This window comes from Furipterus horrens, unplaced genomic scaffold (assembly GCF_987537825.1).
Source record: "Furipterus horrens unplaced genomic scaffold, mFurHor1.1.pri manual_scaffold_7, whole genome shotgun sequence".
Lineage (NCBI taxonomy): Eukaryota > Metazoa > Chordata > Mammalia > Chiroptera > Furipteridae > Furipterus > Furipterus horrens.
Window position 1 is genome coordinate 103,178,010 of NW_028327177.1, and position 24,963 is coordinate 103,202,972.

The 24,963-nt window shown below is 43.9% G+C and overlaps 1 protein-coding gene across 3 annotated transcripts; it reads left to right on the forward strand.

Annotated features, from left to right (window-relative positions):
- The first annotated feature begins 295 nt into the window (after positions 1 to 295).
- TATDN2 (TatD DNase domain containing 2) lies at positions 296 to 22,954 on the forward strand. 3 transcript variants are annotated; one of them, XR_016512410.1, is made up of 8 exons: positions 296 to 923; positions 1,054 to 1,473; positions 7,857 to 8,354; positions 14,310 to 15,191; positions 19,773 to 19,900; positions 21,406 to 21,589; positions 21,769 to 21,866; positions 21,988 to 22,050. XR_016512410.1 is itself a non-coding variant. In XM_090284162.1 (8 exons), exons 2-7 carry the CDS (start codon positions 1,060 to 1,062, stop codon positions 22,126 to 22,128), a joined length of 2,247 nt encoding a protein of 748 aa, XP_090140288.1. In that variant the 5' UTR covers positions 296 to 923; positions 1,054 to 1,059; the 3' UTR covers positions 22,129 to 22,159; positions 22,320 to 22,954. The 3 variants fall into 3 exon arrangements, 2 of the variants coding, with proteins under 2 accessions (XP_090140288.1, XP_090140289.1); XM_090284162.1 differs by lacking the exon at positions 21,769 to 21,866 and adding an exon at positions 22,320 to 22,954 and having other exon boundaries at positions 21,988 to 22,159; XM_090284163.1 differs by lacking the exons at positions 14,310 to 15,191; positions 21,769 to 21,866 and adding an exon at positions 22,320 to 22,954 and having other exon boundaries at positions 21,988 to 22,159.
- The last annotated feature ends 2,009 nt before the right edge of the window (positions 22,955 to 24,963 follow it).

Here is a 24,963-nt window from a genome sequence, read left to right on the forward strand (position 1 = left end):
AACACTGAGGAGAAGGAAGAGATCGTCCGCTATCCGAGTCTGCAAACGCCCTCTACTTTGTCAGAGGGCGGCCCCAGGAACTGCGTGCAGCCTTGCCTCAATTTCCCGCTCTACGAGCCCCAGTGAGTGGCTCCGCCCTACTTCGCTTCCGACCAATGTCCGTGTTTCATAAGGCGTAGGGTCCCGCCTCCAAGACGTCTGGCCAACGGGCGAGCTCCGTCTTGCTCGGAGTCTCGCCCCTCGCGGATTGGAGCAATGGGCGCCCTCAATCCTGGGCAGGATCCGCCCCCACCGCACGTCTAGCTGTTGGCCGCAGGGCTCGTTCTGGGAGGCGGGCGCGCCGGAGGCCCGCGGCGTCGGATCCCCGGAGGAGACTGCCGGATTGGGGCCGGCGGCGAGCGGGAGGCCTGTGCTGGACGTCCGGGCCGTGGGGGCGGCGGGGTCGACGCCTGGGCCGGGGCGCAGGGACTGTCGGGGCGGCCAGGGGGAAGGGGTGTTACGAGGCGGTAGACTCGGGCGTTGCCGACTCCTGGGGGGCGGCTCTGGCCCCTTCCGGCGGCCCGGGCTGGTCGGCGGGGCCGCGGTTGCAGGGCGGGCTGTGCGCGTTCTGACCCGGCTCTGCGGCCCTCACTCGGCGTTGCTGGCCTCCGGGCCGCGGGCCCGCCCAAGGGCTGCAGGTCCGGTCGCCATGTGTAGACCTTAAAGCGCCCGTAATGTTTTTGAAACGCTTTGACATCTCTGAAGGGCTTTGTACTCCCGGAAGCGCTTTGACATCTCTGTAGGAGTGCTATATAAACCGAAGCGTTTGGTAATAGCGGAAACACGTGGACTTCGAAACCGAACCGAAACCTTTGACTTCTCCGAAAAGCTTTGGCATCTCAAACCTAGAGAACTGTGATGGGCAGTGGAAAGAAGGGGGAAAGGTCAGTAAGATTAGTTTCTGACTCTGACTTTCGGGCTTGCCCTCGCCCAGCGGGCACCTAGATGGCGGGAATCTGAGGAGGGGCAGCTAGGAGGGGTGGTGGTGGAATCCAGGTCCCCTCTACCTTGCAGGTGCTCATGGCGTCGGAGCGGCGCAAGGTCAAGTACTACTGGAGCAGCACTTCGGAAGGGTGTTCCCGCAAGCGCAGCTGCCTCAGGGAGACCAGTGATGTGGCCCCCTCCAGACGGCCAGCTCGTAGCACCGCGTCGCGTTCTGGAGGGGCCAGCAGCCCCAAGCGCCTGAAAGCCCAGAAGGAAGACGATGTGGCCTGCTCCCCGAGACTCTCCTGGGACTCATCCCGCCGCAGAAATTCCTCCTCCTCCTCCTCCTCCTCCCATTCCTCTGGCCCAGGTGTGGACGGGGCTGCCTCCAAAAGCTGCCTGATTCGGAGCACACGGGGTTTCCTTTCGTCAGGGGAATCCCCTCTGCACCCTGCCAACCCCTCCCTGGAAGAAATGGCTTCTCTAGAGGAGGAAACCTTCAGCCTTAAGGTAGGTGGCTGCAAGGCCTTGCAACCAGTGAAGCCCTTTCCACGTGGCTTGAGATTTTGGGGATGGGAATTTTGGTGGAAGGATACTAAAAAAAAGATAATATCTTTTAAGATCTCTGGGGTCTTACCAAGAGGTCTACTTCGCGCAAACACAGAATACCAAGCAAGCATTTAGTCAGGGAGATGGTCTCAAGTTACCGAGAGGTAGTTTCCAAAGTGGGTGGCCCACTGGAACTACAGGGTGTCCCAAAAAAATGTATACACACTTTCAATAATTATGAAGTCGGTGTTTATTAAAATACATTTCATTTTCAAAATGTAATAGCATCTACAGACATTATTAAATTGTTTTGTCAATGCCTGTTTTCACTGACATTCGTTCTGGTCCAGGCACTGCTGACAGCGTGAAGCAGTGGAATCGCAAATATCACGGAACAGCATGATGGGGCACCCCCACTCTACCATCACGATGTTAGATCCTACCTTGATGAGATCTTGCCAAACAGGTGGATTGGATGAAGGGGTTTCGTAGAATACCCTGTGCGTTCACCAGACCTCACACCACTAGACTTTTTAAAATGGGGATACTTAAAAGACAAAGTCCACGCTATGAAACCTGCAACAGTTGATGAATTGAGAGCAGCCATTGAACGAGAATACCGAATGAAATGTTTCGTGGTGTTTGCGATTCCATTGTTTCACAGTGTCAGCAGTGCCTGGACCAGAATGGACGCCAATTTGAAAACAGACATTGACAAAACAATTTAATGTCTGTAGATTCTGTTACATTTTGAAAATGAAATGTATTTTAATAAAACACCAACTTTATAATTATTTAAAGTGTGTATACATTTTTTTGGGACACCCTGTACTTTGAAAGCTTTAAAAAACTCCCTCCTGCCTCCTACCCTGATTTAATTGGGCTAGGGTGTGGTCGGGGCTTACTCCAGTAATAGTAATGTGAATCCTGGTTGGAGAATTTCTGCTGTAGAATGGATTGCATGCTCTAGAGACAAAGATGTATATATATATATATCTTAGTTGTAAATTTAAGGAATTGTATCCTTGTACCATGAACCACACTGAATCTGAAGCAGGGAGTAAGAATTTGTTTTTTAGTATGGCTTTTCACTAAAGTTGTGTTTTCCAGCACATTGGAATTCTGGTTGGTGGGGCAGGGATTGTTTTGCAGGTTAAACATTTAGTTCCCCAATGGGAAAACAGAGAAGGGTTCCTGAGTATTTGCAAGTGGACTAAGGAGTACTTCACAGACCAAGGAGTGGAAGTACCCCACTCATTCATTTTATATTAACTTTTAATTTTATTATTTTTTAAACTTGTTTTAAAGGGGTAATAAAAATTTCCCAGGTGTGTGTGTGAAAGTTGAACATAAGTCTGTTGGAAATAGCAAATAAAATTCAGTCTCTTGTAGTCTCCTGTTTCCCTGTTAAGAGTCGAGCAAGCACTAGCTAAAATTACTGGTCATACTGTGTAAACATCATTCACTTATTCAATCAGGTTTTGAGCCAACATTAATTGAGGGCCTAGTTTGTGTCAGGCAGTGTTCTAGTTGCTTGGGATTCTCCAGTACTGCCCTCTTAGAGTTTGCATTTTAGGTTTTGAAACTATGGGCCTTAAAAGGTGAGGAGTTCTCCCTGGGGAAGAGTGGAGAAAAAAATCTTTATTTGGAAAAGGGGAAAGATGGTCTGTCCCTGGAGAAAAGTTATTTTACAAAAGCAGTAAAAACAAGGCCCCAAGGCAAGTGGGCTTGTCTCCTGAGTCTGCTGAGAAGTTTCTTTTGTGGGACTGAGAAATGAGACTGTATTTGGCTGTTTATCCTGGAGAACTCTTGGGCTAAGTACTCCAGGTCAGGCATTTTCAGTGTGGACCTCGCAGAACTCTAGTATGGGCACGTGGATTTTTAAAAAGTTTAATGGTGAACTGAACCTTTGTCTTTGGCATAAGAATACTGAATATATAAATAAGGTGAATATACAACTTAATCTTGTCATTAATTTTCCTTGATGTAATTTTAGTGGATTTGGGTACAGTGTAAAATAATATCCATTGATTAAATTTAATTTAATTGGCAATTACAGATAAAGTGAAGCCTGGTATTAGGAGGGGCAGAAAAATTAACCTTGCTTAGTCTTTGAGGTGTGCTGTGCTCCTGACTCAGCTGTCCTGCAGATTGAGAACTCAAGATTAAGGGTGTGGCCTCTGAGCCAGGTGGGTCTAATCGTAGCATGGTTCTACCTTTCTTTCATTTAGCCCTAAGCGACCTTGTTTTGCCAAAATCAATTTAATGGTTAACCATGGAGCAATGAATAGTCCGGGCCTATCTCAGAAGTCTTTGGGTTCGCCAGTGCCTTGCTTTTGGTCAGTGAGCATTAGAACGTTGTTGTGTGCAAACACTGTTGGGCCTTGGAGCTGTGAGATGGCTTCTGAGGAGCACAGTCTGTTGGCAGGGCTGGAGAAGTCACAAGACTGTCTTATGATGTGTTGTGGTGGAGCAGAGAGCCCAGAATGGAAGCCAGAGAGTTAGGTAGGGGGCAGGTTGCTGCAGGGTTTTATTGCCAAGGGGATTTAGTTTATACAGGACTTATACAGAGGGAAGGCAGATTGGCATTTTTGAAAGGTTCATCTCTATCACTGCCAAGGGCTCTCCCTAGAGTGTGTTTATTATTTTGAAAGCAAGATGTACAGTACTTTACTCATCTTAATGAGTTACAATATGCCCCTCTTACCTTCCCCGAAGTCTGTACCACTTCCCCCCTTTCTCTGCAGTCACGTGTGAACCTGTTTGTATAGTAAGGCCTGTCAACAAGCACAGCTGAGGGGCATTTAAAAAAACAACATGTTTCCCCCCTAGGTCCTTCCAAGGTCCTCTCAGCACTCTTCTACCTTCTGCCCACACATCACCTGCTCTTCTCTGTTTGCTCTGTGACCTTTGAGGGCTACACACTTGGCTCTGTGTGTGGCAGCCCTTACCCCTGTTCCTGCTGCCTCAGCACAGAAGTCTCAGTGCCAGGTTCTAGAATATTCAAGGGGAAGATGTTTGTCTTAGCCTGTTTGGGCTGCTATAACAAAATCCCATAGATTGGGTGGCTTATAAACAACAGAGATTTATTTCTCACAGTTCTGGAGGCTGGATGTCAGATCAGAGTGCCACATTGTCAGGTGAGGGCTCCCTTCAGGGCTGCAGACTTTTCATTGTGTCCTCACATGGCAGAAGGGGTTGTGAGAGCTCTCCTGGTGCCTCTTTTGTAAGAACAGTAATCCTGTTTGTAAAGGCTCCACTTTCATAACCTAATCACTTTCCAAAGATTCCACCTAGTCCCATCACCTTGAGGTCAGATTTCAACATAAATTTTAGGGGGACACATTCAGACCATAGCCAGCCTGGGATAATTGGGAATCACAAGAGGTTCCTGCTGGCCAACCTCATTGTTTCTCATCACCTCTAGGACAGTGGTTTGAGAGGTTTTCTCAAATTCTAATGGTAGTTTACGATCTTTGTTTATAGAGAAGGTTAAATGTGTATTATAAACACCATCGCCTACCTTAATTTTAGCTTATGACATGTAAAGTTTTATATTCAATATAGGGAAGGAAGAGCGGAAGGGAAACTTTAAGCCTTTATAATGTAATAGACCTTGATTAAATGAATTCTCAGTATCTGACCTGTAGACTATCATATAATCCTCAGTCTCATGAAGTATAGGTAGTATTATCTTTACCTATGTTAACAAATATTTACATATTAACAAATATTTGAGCACCTTTTATGTGTAGGCACTGGGAAAAGGAGCCTCAGAAAGGTTAAATAACTTGACCAAGGCCGTACGAAGCAGAGCTGTGGTGTATTTCCAGATCAGTCTGGCTTCTGCCCTCTGGCGCATGTGCTCTGCCCTGGGCCAGCATTAGACATCAGGGATGGAGAGATGAGAGGGCAAGATCCTGCTCCTGAGGAACTCTCTGCAGGGTGACACAGCCCAGATGCAAGAAACTGCTGAGTGTTTCAGCTCTTGAATGCTAGAGCTTTCACGTGGGGTCTCATTTCCTGCATATTCCCTTAGCAGGTGTCCAGCGCCTGGGTGGAAGCTGTTTTAGAGGCTAGATGTGCAAAGAATAAAGCAGTGGTTGACAGACTGAAAAATCATTCATTACAGTGCAGTGCATGGAGTGTTGTAACAGCAATATTTGAAGTGCCAAAGGTCAGGAATGAGTGACAAACCACAGGGAAAGGTCTCACAGAAGAGGTACCGTTTGAGTTTCGGTGGACAAGGAGGAGGAAAGGACATTTCGGGCAACAGAAACAATGTGCGTCCAAAAAAGGATCAGGAAATAGTGCTGGTCTGAAGTGCTGGGGACACTTCTGGTTCCTGCTGGTCCTTCTTCCCCCCCTTCTCCAGCACCTTTCTTCATTCCCCGGGCACCTGGGTGTGTGGAAAAAGGTGGGAGGTGATGCTGGAAAGGAAAGTTGGGGGGCACCCTGGGAAAGGCTTTCAATGTCATGCCCAGGAGTTGGGGATGTACAATATTCTGTAGGCAAATGCAGAGCCATTGAAGGGTTTTAAGCAGAGCATGACATTACCAGATTTTAGAACTCCTGGCTCATTATAGCGAAATGATGGGAGGGAGTAGGCAGAGAGCTTGTTAGAAACTGTTGAAATTGTTCAGGCTGGCGGTGATGGGAGCTGGAACGACATTTCCACTTGCTTTTTCCCTTCTGCCTGCTTTCAGAGATGCACAATTCATCAAGCAGTACTGCCTGGAAAAACTGAATCTCTCCTTTTCACAGCCAGCGGGTTCGTCTCTGCTCATGTACTTTCTGTCTAATTTTTACCTTTATAGCCTCCTCTTCACTGTTGAAACTCCTCTTAGTGATATAGGTCCTCATGATCTCTGACATCTCAGCCTTTAATGCTGTTTCTCAACTTTCATATTTCCCTAGTCTCCCTTAGTTTCCAAGATGTTAAGGGGAACTTGAATTTGAATCCTGGTTCTGCCGCTTACAATCCATGTGACAGTGTCCCTCTCTGAAGAGGGGAGACACCTATGGCAGCTCTGTAAATGGTAAATCCATGTGAAAATAAGGCGTGTTATTATAGTTCTAACCTTTTTTCACTCCCACAAGTACAGTCCTCTTTCCTATCAGGGTTTGTAAACTGGTGGTCCATAGGCTGAAGGTGCCCTACTAGGTCCTCACAGTACAATAGTCCCTCGCTATATCGCAGTTCACTTATCGCGGCCTCACTGTATCGCGGGATTTTAAAAAATATTATATTTAATTACTTATCGCGGATTTTTCGCTATATCGTGGGATTTTGCGGTACTGTATACATATGTTGTTAAAGTTACACAGGTTTAAGAATGTAGAATAAATGTAAGATTCCTACTTCACGGGGTGTCTGGAAGGTAATACCCATGATAAGTGAGGGAATACTGTATTTGGAAAGTTCCCATTAAAAATATATGCCCTTGGTCCAAACCTCTGCCTTGAACTCTAGATTTGAGTGACCTCCTCCCCTTTCCCACTTTCTACTGCCTTTTCTGTTTTATTTTCCTTCTTGGTCTTTCCACTCTCCAGCACATACTGCTGCCCTCACAGCCCGGAGTCGGCATACGCTGCTTCGGGGATGACCCTCTTCCTACCGAGGGGTGAGGCTGGGTCTGAGTTTCATAGCAAGTTACTGTTGTGAGCAAATGATCTAGCTTCTTCTGTGCACTGCTGGGATGGCTGTATGTAGAGGGGAAAAGAAAAAGGGGCTGAGACTTTATCTGTATTTCTGAGGACATTTGCGGGGAGGAGGTAGATCTCTTGATTGACCCTGAAAACTGAGATCCCTTCCAGCACCAAGGTTTTGTTTTGGGAGAAGTTTGCTGAGAACTTCAAAGGAGGCTTGGGGTATAGTGCTGAGCTCCCTGCACTTAAGAGTCAGATGATTGGCGTCCACTCCTCACAGGGCCCTTGGGTTTCTTTGCCTCTTAGCTGTGGAATTGAGTTAACAGATTTTTCGGGAGCTTTCCAGTACTAGGATGTTAAGCTTCTGTTTTGCCTATGGGTGTGTTCTGAAGTGTGTGGTAGTCCTCGTCCTCAAGGAGCTTTGCAGTCTAGTGTTAGCAGACTGTTGCTCTCTCAGTTCATTTCTTCCCACTGCGGTATGGGGATATTATCTGACAAGTGTGAGAAAGTGATTATTAAATAGCAGCAGCTCAGCTCCCTTTACAGGGGTGGGAGGGAAACCGTCACTTGGAGAGAATCTTTGTTTCTCAGCCACTGTCACTTTGCCTTTGATTGGTGGAGCCCCCACTAGTTTTTAAATCACCAAGTGCTTCATGTATGAAATCACCCTTTCGTGATCTCTTTTTTTCTTCCAGGTTAATTCCAAAGATAGTTCTCGTAATTCCACGAACTCTGAGTTTGCAGCTGAAGCTGAGGGGCAAAATGATACAATTGAGGACCCAAACAAAGTTCAGAAAAGGAAGAGGGAGAGACTTCGAGACCAAGGCTCTACAATGATCTACCTGAAGGCTATCCAGGGCATCCTGGGAAAGTCGATGCCAAAAAAGAAGGGAGGGACTGTCACTAGGGCAAAAGCAGACACAGGAGAGTGTCCGAAGCGTGGAGAAGGACCAGCCAGGAGTGTCATTGTGTCTGCTCCTCAGAAGGAGAAAGAGTCAGCCCCAGAGGTCAGAGTGAAAGAGGAAAAAAAGGCTGTGCTAAAGAGGAGCGGCTTCTGTGACAGGAGAGTGGTGGTAGACCTTCAGGAGAAACCCGGTGAGGAGCCACTTGGTGACCGAAGGACAGTCATTGACGAGCACTCTCTACCCCTAGAATTTTTGGATGACTCTGACTCTCATTTAGAAAGCCAAAAGGTGAGTCTTGCCCATAGTTCTCTTGATTTAAATGTAGTATTTGGTCTTTCTAGTTTGATCCTAAGTGTTACTTATTAAAGCAGTACTTTACTTACTCAGGATTCCAGGCAACAAATTGATGGTTCTCTTTTTACATTTCATTGTTAATTAAGAAACGTCAATTTAGTGCTATGTTGTGTTTTTTGAACTTGTATGTTTGTTAGGATATGAATTTGCCTGCTGTACAAAGGCCAAAATAACAGTGGCTTAAAGAAATAGAAGTTTGGCACCCTGGCTGGTGTGGCTCAATGGATTGAGTGTCAGCCTGCGAACCAAAAGGTTGCCTGTTCAATTCCCAGTCAGGGCACACGCCTGGGTTGCCCAGGTCCCCAGTTGGGATGCACAAGAGGCACACTGATGTCTCTCGCTCTCTCTTTCTTCCTCCATTCCCCTCTCTCTAAAAATAAGTAAAATCTTTTTTAAAAAAGAAAAGAAAATAGGAAGCCAAAATTGGTTCCACAGTGTCAGGGACGCTGGTGCCTTCTGTCTTGGTGCTCTGCTGCCCCTAAACACAGTTTTCTATCTTGTGGTCTGAGGTGGCCACTCATAGGATTCAGAGTACATTACGTTGACCAGTTCAGCCAGTAGGATGGGGAGAAGAGAAGAAGAAAGTACACTCCCCTCCCTTCTGAGAGCTTGGCTCAGAAGTTGTGTACATGGCATCTGCCCGTATCTATTGACAAGAATCTAAAAACCTGGCCAACATCTAGCTGCTATAGTCTGGAAAGTTAACTTCCATCTGGGCAGACTTGCACCCAGATAAACTTCTGTTGCTATTAAGAAGAGAGTGATATTGGAGGGAAACTAGCAATTTTTAACATTGCTTAATTGTGGAGAAAAAATCATTCCTTTGTTCCACCCCTCTCTGCCCATCCTTTATTACTGCTCCTCAGAGGCAACCCCTTTCATCTCTTTCAACTCCTTCTTCTAGTGCTTAACTCCATATTTCTAAGCGATTTTACAGTGTAATGACTTTTCAACTCTAGACATCTGTGGACTTCTTACTCAGGAAGATGAGAGGTTAGTTCTCTGCACTAACTTACTTCAGTCCTCATACCCATAATATATTTCCTTCTCTTCCGGTAGCTTCCTGTGTTGTAATACAATTTTTGGCTAAATCTATTTAAGATTTATTATCACCATGTTTATAGCTGAGTCATTTCCTTTCTAGTAAAAGTTTGTTTTCCTTGGAGGTCATCATTACCTTGCTTTTTTCTTTAAGTTTCTCTGTACCTATCACTGATTCATCCCCAAACTACTAGTACCATAAAATTCTTCCCAATATTTTCAAAATAAGTAATCTGTCCCATTTTTTTTCCTTTGAGGTGTGCTTCCCTTCATTGTTTCCTTAGGATTGTCCCCACCTTTTTTTCATCTTTGCTTTCTCTATTAGTATTTAAGGTGAGTGTATATAATGTTACATACTTTTACTCCCATTTTTGACATACTTAATTTCTAAGAACATTGCTTTAGGTTTTTGAATATTCCTTTCCTAAAACATCTTGTTCTTATTTTATTTTTTAAAGATCTAATTTATTCCTAGAGAGAGGGCAAGGGAGGGAGAAAGAGGGAGAGAAACGCTGATGTGCTGCGAGAGATACACTGATTGGTCGCTTCTCGTGCGTCCCCAGCTGGGTACCTGGCTCACAACCCACGCATGTGCCCTGACCAGGAATCAAACCAGTGACCTTTTGGTTCTTAGGCTGGCGCTGAATCCACTGAGCCATACCAGCCAGGGCTTGTTCTTGTTTTGAGGTTATACTTTCTTCTGTTTCTCTGAGAATATTAATTACAGGTTTCTTTTGACCTTTTCTTCTGCTTTCTGCACTACTTTTTCTCGGAGTTTCCTTTTGGTTTTTCCTTTTTTTTTAAATAAATCTTTTGATTCCTATCTTTTGTGGTAGGGCTTTTCCGAGATGTCTTGGCTATCTGTTTTTATTTAAAGATGAAGCATTAAAAAGCCAGTTGGAGGTTCTTAGCTTATCAACTGATGACTTCATCATAAAATGAAGACTTTGGGTCATTTCGTGGCTCCCAGTTGGAGTTGTACTTTGATCATCAGAGGCTGCTCAGTGTCCCCTGGGAGAAATCCTCCACCCCTCTGTCTAGGTGGCACACATCTGGCTGCTGGTATTCGGGGAGTCAGTTTGAGGAAGGTGCCAGGGTTCTCACTGTCCAACATGTGATGGTCCCTCACTTGACTGCGTTGTCTGTTGTCCCTGATTATTCCATAGTCTCCTTGGTTCAACTTTCCAAGCGTGAACTTTCGTCTTTTGCTGGGTGGGGAAAGAACAGACCCATCTGCACAGGATGAGAGCAGGGAACTGGGGGTTTAACTTTATGACTTCCACCTCATTCTCCCAGAGTTGTCATCTGCAACTTCACCTTCATTTTGAGAGGTCTGGTGCCTTCTGTTTCTGAGTCTTTCTGAGGTCCTGTAGTGTCAGCCTGTTTCTGGGTTTTTTTCACTGTAGTCTCTTCGGTTTGGACCATCTGTGATCTCCTTATCCGATAATTATTCATTTTTCTGCTTTCGAGCATCTTGTTTTTATTTAAGTGGCTTTGCTGTTTATTCTGTATGTTTTTTCTTTATAGGTCTATGCCTTTTCAAGTCCATTTTTTATAATTTTCAAAGGGTTTGCAGGAAGAAAAACCACATGTGCTATGTTTAATTGGAAATCCTAGGAATAGTAGAGTTTCCTCTCTAACATAGGTCATCATTTTGTTTGGCTGTCTTGAATTCCATTGTATGGATGACTTTTCCAGACTTATATAGTATTCCCTCACTTATGGGTATTACGTTCTAGACCCCCCCCACGATACGTGAAAATCCACGAAATAGGAACCTTACATTTATTTTAGTATTTATATATATTTTAAGGCTTTATAAACCCTTTCCACACACTTATAAACCGTTCCCAGTCCCTTATTAACCTTTTCCACACCTTTATAAACACTACTTATGTTCTTAAACATATTCTACACTCTTAAACCTATGTAACTTTAACAACATATGTATACAGTACCACAAAATCCTGCAATACAGCAAAAAATCCGCGATAAATAATTAAATATAATATTTTTAAAAATCCTGTGATACAGTGAGGCCACGATAAGTGAACCATGATATAGAGAGGGACTACTATATATCCAAATGCCTATTTGTCAGACAGGACATTTAGATTATCTCTGTTAGGAATATATTTGGTGGCAGCATAATATGGTAGGGTAGGCACATGAGTGTTGGGATCAGACAAACAGGGTTCAAAGTCTGATTCTGCCACCTCTATCATGATCATGAGAAAGTCATTTAACCTCTTTGAGACCCATTTACTTCTTCGGGGGGAAAGGCATGGTTAAGTGTTACCACACTTAAGCAAACTAGTACAGGAGTCAGGAAACTTTTTCTTTAAAGGGCCAGATAATATTATTTTTGGCTTCGTGGACAAAATGACCTCTGTTGCAGCTATTCAACTCTGTTGCAGTAGTATGAAAGCAGCTATATTTAAGTAAACGGCCTGTGTTGTGATAAAACTTTATTTATTTATACCAACAGGCAGTGCATTGGATTTGGCTGTGGGCCACAGTTTGCTGTACCCCGAATTAATATATGAAAACACTTTCTCAGTGATAGTATATAGTAGGCCCTCAATAAATGTAGCTTTAAGTTTTACCATATGGAGCCCTGGCTGCTGTGGCTCAGTGGATTGAGTGCTGGCCTGCGAACCAATCTAGGCACATGCCTGGGTTGTGGGCCAGGTCCCCAGGTGAGGGTATGCGAGAGTCAACATATCGATGTTTCTGTCTCTCTTTTTCTCCCTGCCTTCCCCTCTTTCTGAAAATAAATTAAATCTTTATTAAAAAATTTTTTAACAATATGGGGTTTAGCAAACTAAGTCAATTTTAAATATAGGTAGTCTCTCATTTTCCCAAAAAGAAAATCCAAAAACCTTTTATTGGCCAACCTGACTATATAGAGCCTTTCAAGGACTTAGATGACATAGTCATGTCTCTCTATGATATGTATTTCTAGTTAAATGTGCATTTTAGAAATCACTTTTCCTCCCACTCTACCATTTTTCCAACTCCTATTAGATAATTTGATGAAACCTTTTCACATGTATTTTTGCTATGGTCAAAATTACATGGTGAATTAAATACAGATTCTTTGGACCCACTCTAGACCTGTTCAATCACAATATCTTAGGGTGGAGTAGACCTTAAAAAGCCGTGTTTTTCTGCCATGGCTGGTGTGGCTCAGTGGATTGGACGTCATCCTGCGAACTGAAAGGTCATTGGTTTGATTCCCAGTCAGGGCACTTACCTGCATTGTGGGCCAGGTCCCCAGTTGGGGGCATGCAGGAGGCAATTGATTATGTATATCTTGCACGTTGCTGTTCCTCTCCCTCTTTTCCTCCCTCCTTTTGCCTTTCTCTAAAAGTAAACAAATAAAATCTAAAAAAAAATAAGCTGTGCTTTTCAAAGGCTCCCTAGCAGTTCTGATGGGAAACTAAGTTCAGAAACTATTGCACCATTTATTCTGTGAAATAATTCAGCAAATATTTGTGAGCTCTTTCTATATGCCAGGTACTATTCTGGCTGTTCAGACAACATCAATTCCTGACCTTGTGGAACTTATGTTCTAGCAGAGGTAACTTGATTTAATGCAATGTATAGTTGTTCTGGTTACTGTGGTACCTAGAGATGTAAAATAACCATTTTGTTTTGCTTCCAATTTTGTGAGTCAGGAATCCATAAAGATTGGGACTGGTAAGATCTTGTTTGGGGGATCTCCTACGTGGTTTCATTCAGTATTTGGAGGGTTGCAGTCTAAAAGCTCTGCAAGGCTGGATATCTAAAATGTTCACTAACACATCTGGCAGTTGATGCTGGCACCTACGTGTGACCTCTCTAGCATGTGGTCTTGGGTGGTATGATTTCTTATATGGTGGTTGGCTTCCCCCAAAACACGTGCTCAAAGAACCATGGTAAGCTTCAAGGCTGTGTCCTGACCTAGGCTTGGAGGTTGCAGTTTCACTACTGCATTCTTTTGGTTACAAGTAAGTCACTAGTTGGGCCCAGGTTCAAGGGGAAGGTTCACAAAACCCATCTTTCAGTGGGGAATAATGTCAGAATTTGTGTACACATCTTAAAACTGCCACAATTGTGTGGGTTTCTTTTTTTTTTTTTTGTATATTTTATTGATTATGTTGTTACACTAGTCCCAATTTTTTTCCCCCTTTGCTCCCCTCACAGTATCCCCCTTCCCGCCAGCAATCCCACTCCCCCCTTAGTTCATGTCTGTGGGTTGTGCATATAAGTTCTTTGGCTTCCCCCTTTCTTATATTATTCTTAACTTCCCCCTGTCTATTTTGTACTAACCAGTTATGCTTCTTGATCCCTGCACCATTTCACCATTTCCCCATTTCTTTCCTTTCCCCCTCCCAGCTGATAACCCTCCCAATGATCCCCATACCTATGATTCTGTTCCTATTCTGGTTGTTTGCTTAGTTTGTTTTTGTTTTTAATTTTTAGATTCAGTTGTTGATAGTTGTGAGTTTGTCATTGGTTTTGCATTTTGGATGTACTAGAAACATACTGTTAGAAATGAGATACCTGGCACTTCTTTTCTCTAAAATCTCCAACACTCAGTTTTTCTCAAGAGGGATCATCCCCTTCAAGGATGGCATTATGAGTTTATTCCTTGAGCCTGATTTGACTGTTCCTAGCTGTAACCTGGCTCACTTTCTGGAAATTACAAGGAAACTAGGTGACAGAGTGAGCTAATGAGCCAATGTGAAGCCTGCCTTCACCACAGCCGAAAAACAAGCCAGAGCTTGTGTTCTATAGATGTCAGATTATGGGAGGCTGGTCTTCACACAGGAAGGCTAACCCTTTGTTGTTTCTTTTCTGCAGCCTAAAGAAAGGGAGGTGGTGATAGAGCACACCTCTTCAGGAAGTGACTGGTCTGACGTGGATGAGGTCTCCACAGTCAGATTCTCTCAGGAGGAGCCTGTCTCGCTGAAACTTGCAGCAGTTCCAGAGCCTTCTGCCTTCTCCACTGACTATGTCATGTACCCGGCTCATTTGTACAGTAGTCCTTGGTGTGACTATGCCAGCTATTGGACCAACAGTACCAAGCCTTCTAGCTATCCCTCCATGGGCAGCAGCAGCAGTGACACATTGCAGACTGGGAGGAGCAGCAGGGGCCTCTTGAGGGATTATTCCCCCAAATCTGCAGTGAGCTCCCAAAACACCTCCAGAGATGTGAAGGTGACAGAGGAAGGCAGATCCCAGAATTCTCGCTCATTTCGCTGCTCCAGAAGCTTAGAAGAGCAGGTGAAGGAGAAAAGAACATTCCAGGAGGAGACGCCTCCCCGTTCTTGTGAAGGACATGCATCTAGCTCTCTGCCAAGGAGACATCGGGAGCCAAACCTAGCAGGGGGCTTCATCGATACCCATTGTCACTTAGACATGCTCTATTCCAAGTTGTCTTTCAAAGGGACCTTTAGCAAGTTCAGAAAAATTTATAGCAGCTCCTTCCCTAAGGAATTTCAGGGCTGCATCTCTGACTTCTGTGATCCCAGGACACTGACAGATTGCCTATGGGAGGAGCTGTTGAAAGAGGATCTGGTTTGGGGGGCCTTTGGCTGTCACCCTCATTTTGCTCGTTACTACAGTGAGAGTCAAGAAAGAAAGCTTTTGCAAGCCTTAAGGCATCCCAAGGCTGTGGCATTTGGGGAAATGGGCTTGGATTACTCTTATAAGTGCACCACGCCTGTCCCAGAACAGCACAAGGTAATGAGGTTCTCTTTAGCTTGCTTTACAGCCTTTTTTTTTTTTTTAAGTTCTTAATTTATTAATCCTCTCATGAAAAATCTGGACAATCACCACAGATGAAGTCACTGAAGAATCTTTACTCCTCCTTTGCCAGCACCAGCCCTGACCTTTGCAGTCCCCCTGACTTTCTTCATTCTGTTCTTGCATTCATTTCTCTCTTCTTGAGACCTCCTTATATAGGCCATGTCTTGCAAGTCTCGTTTGGGTTCATTTTTCTTTGCATAATCCAAGAAATCGTAAATCAAGCCAAAGCTGCTTGTTTTGCCACCACCAAAACACAAACATGACATCTGCTGTGGTCTTATACATTTTTGTCAAGTTTTCCCCCAATTTCTGTCTTCAGTACTACTGCCTTCCTGGGGTGAAGGACGTCAGTGACCATTTGTTTCTACTAAAGTAGTCTGTTGGGCATGAACTTCCTGGTCTGGATAGTTAACTATGTTGTTCATGATGGCAACCCACCTGCAGTTTTAATTTCTCTTTTTCGTTGTTGAAATGTAATAATAGGGTTTCTCTACTTTTGGAAGTAAAGAATTTAGAAATCCTAAAAATTTAATTGCTTTTATCCAGACCATCTAGATGTTATTTTTCAAATTCTTCACAAGCTATTTCTTTGTTTTTTTATGTAAGCAGAGGGTGGGGGACAGGTACTTTGTGACTTCTTATTGCTAATGATATTTGTCAAAAGACATTTGTTTTCCTTCTTGAGAAGCAACAGGCTTTGTTTAATTATTTTTATCCTGATTTTAACATTAAGTATACCCATTGTAGAATATTTGGAAAATACAAAAATGTAAAGATAATTTCCCACTCTATTAGAGGTAACTGTTGCTGTCTTAATATTTTTCCCTCCCAATACTTTTTGAGCAGGGTGAGTAGTTATAGCATTTCAGTGGAAGTTTTTGATTTAGGAAGGAGCAAGACATGGAGAAGGACCCTCCCTCTTTATCACTGTGCATGTTGCCAGGTTGAATTTGTTGTATGCTGTCTTCTTGTCAATGCCATAGGTCTGGGTTGCATGCCCAGTGTGCTCAGGCCTTGGTGAGCATGTGTGGATTCCAGCTGGGCAGAATTTGGCCCCAGCTTTCCCTTTGGTGCTGTTTCCAGCCCATCTGGGTCAGCCTTAGTCAGCCATGCACTGATGCTGTACCCCATTGATCCTGGCATCTGTGGTTAACTGTGTGAATTAAGAGAAGGAACCTTCCAGAGTTAGTGGTTTCTTAATTTTCCTTTCATCAAAGAGAGAAAATTCAAGGAAGGTATGGTGTCCTGTTTTAGTAGAAGACTAGATTTTTATACACCTTTAGGAGGTAGAGATTCCAATTTGAATAGAGTTGTTCGTGACAGGCAATATGTATGCCAGGCTTAAGTTAATTTCCATAAGAAACAACTTCAGATGTTCAGATGTTTCCAAAGGTTTTTCTTTTAGATGAGTTTGCTAGGACCTGTTAAGGTTACTAAATTCTGAACAGAATGATTTAACTTGAGGATCTACATTCAGACAGGTGGGTGAGACTTTATGTATGTGGGATGTTTTTGGTTTTTGACCTGAAGGAGTTTCTGTAATAGTATAGTGTTTCAAATTCCAATTAGGTTTGGGGAAAAAATCAGTAGAAATCCTGCCTATCCCAGAGTTCCTTTTCATTACTAACACTAGGGAGCTTGCAGTTTGTGGTTTGAGGCTATAATTTATTAGCCAGAAATGAATGGAAAAATAGCTAAACCTTAAGATATAGGAAAAAACAGATTTTTTAAGCAAGTGAGACAAATATTTAATATTCTGCTTTCCCAGCTGATTTCTATGATGGAAAGAGAACAGTTCAGAAATGTCTACACTAAGGCAACTGGAAATACTTATATTGTATAGCTGATGTTTATTAAATGCCTATGTGTGCCAGGAAATGAGCTAAGTATTTCACAGTAACTTCTCCTTCTATTAAATCATCGTGGTATCAGATCTTCATGTAGAGGTACCTAGGACATACTGACTGAACATGAAGTTATAGCATAAGGTGATAAGTAGAATCTTGCAGGAATCATTTGGCTGGATGAAATGGGATTCAAAATTGGAAAATAGCAAATCAGAGGATATAAATTGCTGGCATGGGAGAGCTGGACTGTGTATGGAAGAGAAGACAAGATGTTTCTGTAGAGCACTGGAGGAAGTGGATTCTGTGTTCTTGATGTAAATCTAAAGTTGGGCACCAAAGCAAGTGGTGGTGACTAGCTGCTACGCTAGTTTGATATCGGCATTGAGTTGCATTTGCCTAAAAGCAGAGTGGTTGGCAAGTTCTTGGTGTGTCCTGCCAAATATTTTATCTGTGAAGGGAAGAAGAAAACTAAGGAAGGAGCATATCTGGTCAAATAAGAGGGTGCTAGCTCTTGTTTGTTATAAGAAAGAGCTTTGTTTCTATTACCTAATATTCTCTGGAAGGATTAGAAGGTAGAGAAAATCAAAAGAATTGGGGAAAAAATCACTAGTTATCCTGCTATTGTGAGCAAACCACTGTTAACTTTTCATAGATGTAACTGTTTACCTTTCTATTTAATTCCTAAGAGTTAGGTCCTGGATGGTTTGTGTGTGAGTTGCACAGTATCAGCCAGTGTGAGTATTGGAATCTCTAGGTGTCTGGAGTTGGAAAGCCAGGGTGAATGAATAGACTGTCCCTCCCGACTTGGGCTAGGCTGGCTGAACCAGGCTGCTTTGCTTTTGTCTTGTATTTGTGTTTGACTGGAATTAGTTATTGAGGTAATGAGTATGCAAGAGCTGCTTGAGGGGCCACCCCCAGGAGAGGCTGATGAACTCTGGAATCCCAAGAAATAATGGATCAGTGGGGACCTGAGCTTATGCAGGCAGAAGAGTAATTTTGCTGGGTAAATAATTTATGTGCACTGCATTCACTCCTGGTTTTTTTCTCAGCTGGGTTTCTGGTGAGGACAAATACCCTAGATAGCTCCAGCCCAGACACAAGTTCCTGTCCACTAACAATTCTTTTTATCTTAACATTTTTGAAATTCAGATGTGTTTTATAAAACATTATATTTGTAATGTCATTGTCCCTTGAATTGCAAGAAAAAATTGATGGCATTGTTTTACAGGCATCTGTCACAGAATCAAGAAAATATGTGTTGTATGTACATGCTTTTAAAAAAAGAAATTAGGAAATTTAAAAAAAGAAAGCAATTGTTTTGAATGATTTTTTTTCACTTGTGAACATGTTCCTGTTTCATTAAATATACTTTGAAAAATATGCTTTTTACCAGCTGGGCTATATTGCACCCAAAGGCTGTAGTAGTTTAACTACTCTGAAGAATAATTTTTTTGAAGCAGGAATTAAACGTTGGAATTATGACCTCTTGCAACCTTCTGCCTCTTTAGCGGTTTGAAGAGGGCAGATGTGTTGGGGAGGGGATACATATAGCTGTAGATATTGGAACAAGTAACTCTTTAAGCCCCTACCAAGCATTCTGTAATTTTGGTTCTTACGGGCACTTTCTTTTAGTTGGAAATACAGGTTAAACAACAGTTACGTCAGAATTGGTATTGGCTCAGTGCCTCAGTGCTTCTGTTATGAGAAGAGGAAGCATAAGTGTTAGACTTGGAAATGTCATTCTCAAGTGAATATCACTTGACTCAAATTACCAAAAGCATCTTATTATTTGATTTAAAAATGCAAAAATATATTCCATAACTGAAAAAACTGCTTATGGCAACATTGAGTTTAAGATGAGGCAATTTGTTTATAATGAATTAATACTTTTGTTCTTTGTTCTAAACCTGAACTTGTTGAGGAAAAAGCAAGTTATAGCCCTACTCTTTTTTTCATTTAAATCACTAACAATATGTGTATTTTACTAATGAAGATTTAAAAATGGCTAGAGGTTTTTTATTTTTATTTTTTATTGGTTTGTTTGTTTTTTAAAGAATATAACATATCTGTAGGTATTCACCTAGAAGAATATCTGATTTTGGTTGAGTAATGAAACTGTGTATAGTATTTATCTGAAAGCCAGGCATTGATTGTGTGTGTGTGTGTGTGTGTGTGTGTGTGTGTGTGTGTGCACGCGCGTGCGTGTGTAGGAAAACTGGTGGAAGTTGATTACCTCTTGGGGGGTAGAGATGGGGACCATGAGGGGAAGGACATTTAGCTTGTACTTTCTGTTCCTGAACCCCACTCTGCTCCTCCAACCCCGAGTAAGCATCGCACAGTGGTTGCTGTGTGGACTGCCTGTGTTTATATTTGAATGGTGGCACTATAGCTTCTCAGCTGTAACTCACTTGACCTCACTTGGAGCCTCAGTTTCTTCAACTGCCTCAGGGTGCTTGTGAGGGTACAGGTTATAATGAACCTAAAGTGCTTTGGGCACTACCTGGCTCTTTAGTGAGACCCAGTAAGTCTTATCTATTACTGTGCATTATACAGTGTAGTTTAAAACGCAATTGGAGACTGGGGACTGCCCATTGGGCTGGGTGTTCTGGAGGTAACAGACTTCTGAAGTGGCCCTAACACACATGTGTTGTCCCTTTGTGTTCCCCAGGTATTTGAAAGACAGCTGCAGCTGGCCGTGTCTCTTAAGAAGCCCTTGGTGATTCACTGCCGAGAAGCTGACGAAGATCTGCTGAGCATCATGAAAAGATTTGTGCCCTCAGACTACAAGATCCATAGGTTAGGCGGGAGCTTCAGTGGGCAAATGAAATGAATGCTTCCCTCTGTCTAGAGTGTTAGTTGGAAAAATGAAAACTCAGTAGGAGAGCGTGGATAGTATTATGTCTTTAGGTGTCTTTTCTAAAGATTAAGTATTAGGTTGAACCATATGAAAATTCTGATATTTGACCATTTTTTACTTACAAAACTGCAACTTTATGTGGTTTGTGCTAATACCCTAAATTGTCAGTGAGCAGTAGGGGGCTTTCATGACCTCTGTCCTGGGTGACAGGCTAAAATGGAGTCTCAGTTCTCAGAAATGAGGACTGTTGTTCTTGGAAGAGGCTCCTATGTAGTCTAGTAACTTAGCACACAGAGAAAATTCAAAAAATTTTCCTTTTTTGAATGTGGAAGCTTATTAAAGTATAGGATGTGTTTTATCTGAATGGTACTTTGGGTTCTTAAGTTCAGTTTGACAAACTCTGATCTCTGACCGTGTACCTGTCCTGTGTTGGTTCAGCTGTGGGAGACAGATGAGTCAGCTGGTGACTTCTGTAGAGAACGTGAGGCTGATGTGGGCCTGTGGTGCTGTGCGAGCTGGTGCGGGGCCATTAGCTAAGCCTGGCTAGAAAGGGGTCAGGAGGCGTTGTCTGGGCTGGCTCAAGATGGGTGAGATGGGTTAACTGAAAAAACAGGGAGTCTAGAACCCCAACCAGGTCTTGACAAGTGGCAGAAGTGGATGGGCCTGTCTGGCCTCTAGGCTGCTGCCTTTTGGGTGCCCAAGCAGAGAGAGCAAAGCCTCTGGCCTCTGACGGTGCTCGTGCACCACAGGCGATGCACAGTCCCTTCGCCCTTCTGGGTGGGCTGCTTGGTTTTTCATTGCTTCGTTTTGGATTGACTTGGATGATGATATGTAGATGGCTAAAGTGGCCCGCCAAGGTGTCTTGGCTGGAGAAAGCCCTGAATTTCCAGATTGGTTTATATGTATAAAAAATTCAGAACATGAAAGCCATCAAGTTAAGAGGATTCATCCATAGTCTCCTCAATATTGTATTTTTTAAATTTTTGTTTATTATAGTTGTCCCAGTTTTTCCCCTTTTGCTCTCCTCCATCCATCCCACTCCGCAGTATTTTTATTTTTTGTTCCCTTTGAGTCATTTGACTACATGGACATAATTTTTACCTACTGTAGTTGTAATCTTAGTGGGGCCACAGTTTTAAATTCTGCTTCTCTTTCTGTGTTAGAAGTATACCCTGTCCCTGTATCATTGTTGTATATTCATTCTTGGTGATTATTTCAAGTGGCTGTATAGTAGTCTGCGATGTAATGGGTTGATGGGTCTTACTGTGTTGGAGCCAGCTCTTGTCTGCTTTTACTCTGGAGTCCTTCCTTTGTATGCAGTCTTTCCATTTCTGGAAATTTATCCACAGAAAATAATTTACAAGGGCTAATATGTCTAGAGGGAGTTGGAGGGCTGCCACAGAGGGGATTGTGAGAGAGCGCTGATCTGGAATTCTCCTCTCAGGCATTGCTTCACTGGCAGCTACCCAGTCATCGAGCCCCTGTTGAAGCACTTCCCCAACATGTCTGTGGGTTTCACGGCAGTCCTGACGTACTCCTCTGCCTGGGAGGCCCGGGAAGCTGTGAAGCAGATCCCGCTGGAGAGAATCATCGTGGAAACTGATGCCCCCTACTTTTTGCCTCGACAGGTAGGGGTGTCTTTAGGCTGAGTTGAGGCACTGAGGAGAGAGGGTGGGAAGGTTGGCAAGGTCAGAGCCCCAGTGACTTCCAGGTCCCACCCTTGGCTATATAGATGTCTCCTCTTATTGCTCTGCAGAACCAAAAGTCTAGGGGGCTGAGAAGCTGAAGGGTAACCACTCTCTTCCAGGCAGTGCAAAGCCCTACCCTGTAGAGGGTAGTCCAAGGAAGCGTGGGACCCTGCTCACCCAGAGCCCCCCATGACTAGGACTCTCCCTGCACCTGCAGGTAAAGGGGTCTCTACAGGGCAGCCCCAAAGAGGTCCTTACTGGGGAAGGCCGGGGAGGGAGTTCTGTGTAATGACTGCACAGAAGGCACAGCGATGTTCTGAATGCTTGATATCTTCCAGGTTCCCAAAAGCCTTTGCCAGTATGCTCACCCGGGCCTGGCCTTGCATACGGTTCGAGAGATTGCCAGGGTCAAAGATCAGCCGCTGTCCCGCACCTTGGCTACCTTGCGTGAGAACACCAGTCGCCTCTACAGTCTTTAAGCAGAGAGGGTGCAGGAGTCTCCTATAAAAGGTCACAAAATTCACATTTATGTTTTTCAAAAATCGGGGCAAAATTGTCTTTTGCTGCATTTTATTAATGTAGGGATTATAAACATAAGGTGAGAATTACGGCTGATTTGTCTTGAGTGAACTTGGTTCAAAACCTTCTTTTTCTCTTCCATACCCTCCAGGACGACCAGCGACGTAAGAGGACAGAGGCTGGGTTTCATCTCTGCCTGGGTCCCAGGACAGTGGTGTGTTTGGAGAGCACATTGGAATGGAGAAAATCAGGACAGGAAACAGGATGTTTTCCTTGAAACCTCATCATAAGGGTTTTGTTTCTGGCTGGTGGATAGGTGGGTGGGGTGGTGGGTGCTGTGGAGCAGGGCAAGGGTGGGGGCTTGCTGCCCAGCTACCTGCTCCAGGACAGTCAGGGAAGAAGAAAGGCTGGTGAAGGGTGCGACAAGTTCGCCAGTCCAGATCCCCATTCTCTGCAGCCTGTGAAAAAGTCACCTTCCCACTCGCCTAATTTCATGTTGGTGTGTGACTTGGTTCCTGGATCTCGGTTCTGAGAATGAACTCCCAGTGGGAAATCTTCTGTGGGGAACTTCGCTGGAGGTGTGTGAAGTCATCCCTTCCCTTCCCTGGATAACTTCAGTTTGGCTTTCACTGTTGCTGTGTCAACTCTGCGCTGGCACAGGTGGAAGGACCTCGACTGCCAGTCTCACTGGTGCCATGGCCATCACTGCAAAGTGGGCAGGAGGGTGCTTGCAGTCCAGGGAAAGTCCCGGCTGATGGAGACTCGGACAGATTGGGGGATTCAAGGAAGAGGCCTTCTTGAGGAAGAGGGCCCCAAAGAAGGTGTTCTCACTGACTGATGCCTCCAGGGCTGCAGCTTGGCTATGTTAAACTGATAAGGGTCCAGTTTGTAGCAGAAGCTACCTGCTAGTCTGCTTTCGAGGTCCCAGCTGCTCTTTGTTCCATTTTTGCCCCCTTTTCTGGGACACTTGACCAGAAATATTCATTCTGTTTCATTGCATATGAGAGCCTCTTGTGTGTCCCTCCCAGGTTGAGAGGTAAATCAGTTTCATTCTCCAAAGCTCTGCTGGGGCTACTCAGCCATGTTCTATTGCCTTTGCAGAACAAGCAGGCCTGGTATCTGTAATCCCTCAGTCCTCCTCCTGGTGGTCTCCCTTCTGGTAGTCTCCCTTACCTTTGCCTCATCTGTGTTCTTCATGCTGGAAGTGAGAGCCTCTCCTTTGACCTTTGAGCAGCTGGGTCATCTCAAAGTTTTGAACTCTGTTTTGCTCCCTATCATTGCTTGTAAAGGTATATTCATTACAGGCCCTGGAAGGTTATAACGGTCAAGGGTTAAGTGTGAGAACACTGCACTTTGTCCAAAAGGATCCTTTACCCCAGTCTCCTGCAGTGAGGCAGGCCACCCAATTCCTTGTGTGTTTTTTAGACGCCAGTAGCTTAAATTGTAAAGTCCATCATTTAGTTCTGGATTTCTCTAGGTGTTTTTGGAAGGTGTGTTTGAACCTTGTAAGTTAGAAGGGAACAGACTTAACATTTTTTCTGTATGGTACTTCTGTCCTGTCCCTGTATACAAGTTGCTGGCCTGGGAAGTAGGCCTTGATTCACTGTCGACCTTTCACGGACTAGCTGTGTGTTGTCTGTGCCTCAGACTTACCAGTGTGGGGCACCAGGGTCTTGTCCTCCTGTTTGGAAGATTTGGGTAACTGCTAAATGTCTCAGAAGGCTTCATTGTCACCCAGATGAACTACAGCATATCCATCTCCTTCACAAGCCTTGTAGTTAATATTGCCTACATGGGAAACCAACTAGTCCTGCATGAGGATTAGAAGTGATGACTAAAGGATGTCTCAGAGCCTCAACGCAGTCTTCCTGCCAAGATAAAGCACAAGGTGCTATATACTTTTTATCTCTGGGACTTAGGATTATCATTTCTGTGCTGTGGGTGTGAAAGCTGGTTGGCAATGTTTTTGATTTTGGATGGCTGACTTGATAGTTTTTGCCTCTGTATTACCCCTACCCCAGCCATCAATTTCTGAAAATAAAGGGATGGATTCTCACCCTGCACCCATGCTCGCTATGTTTGTTTTAGAGTTCTCAGAATGAGAACAGTGGTTCAGTTGGTGACCGATTTTGTAACCTGGAAACCCAGAAGTCTGGAGACATTCTTAAATATACATGTGCCTCTGCAAAATTACACTGCAAATATGACATGGTACCTTCTTAAAAGTTCTGTCTTTGAGCATTAACTTTCATTTCCCACTTGGGGAGCTCAGATTTACTACTGCTACTTGGTTATTAAAAACTACATAGATACCTTTTTTTTTTTTTCCCAGAGCAATGCAGTAGGAAGAAGAAACGCTGAGTACGTGGGTGTGGTGTTGATGAATTAGTTGTACTGTGGGCTTTGGACTGTGAATTCTGATGCTTCTGGGTAAACTGGAGGAAGTTCTGTTTCACTACTTGCAGTCCTCTGATTTTGTACCAAGGTCTTGTTGAACACAAGTGCATCAGCCCAAAGTAAACCTCTATAAAGGAAGGCTCTGCCCTGAAAATGCTAAACACATTTGAAATCTCGTTAATGCCTCATCCTGGAGACACAGTCACGGACCGCGTGTTCTCAGCATGTTCCTGCGCTTGGCAGGTCTTCCACAGTTCAGCACACAGATGACTGCATCTCCTCAGTGACAATCTATTTGTGGCTGAAAATCTGCTCTTGGCTCTTCTGATGTTTACATGTTGCTCTGTGTATTAAGTTTGGGACCAATACTAATCATTTACTGTGAGGACCTACATTTT

Excerpts from the sequence above, each read along its gene's own strand:
- TATDN2 (XM_090284162.1), top strand. The coding sequence starts at position 1,060 with ATGGCGTCGGAGCGGCGCAAGGTCAAGTACTACTGGAGCAGCACTTCG. Across the intron at positions 15,192-19,772 it reads CTGTCCCAGAACAGCACAAG|GTATTTGAAAGACAGCTGCA; the intron begins GTAATGAGGTTC and ends TGTGTTCCCCAG. Across the intron at positions 21,590-21,987 it reads CCTACTTTTTGCCTCGACAG|GTTCCCAAAAGCCTTTGCCA; the intron begins GTAGGGGTGTCT and ends GATATCTTCCAG.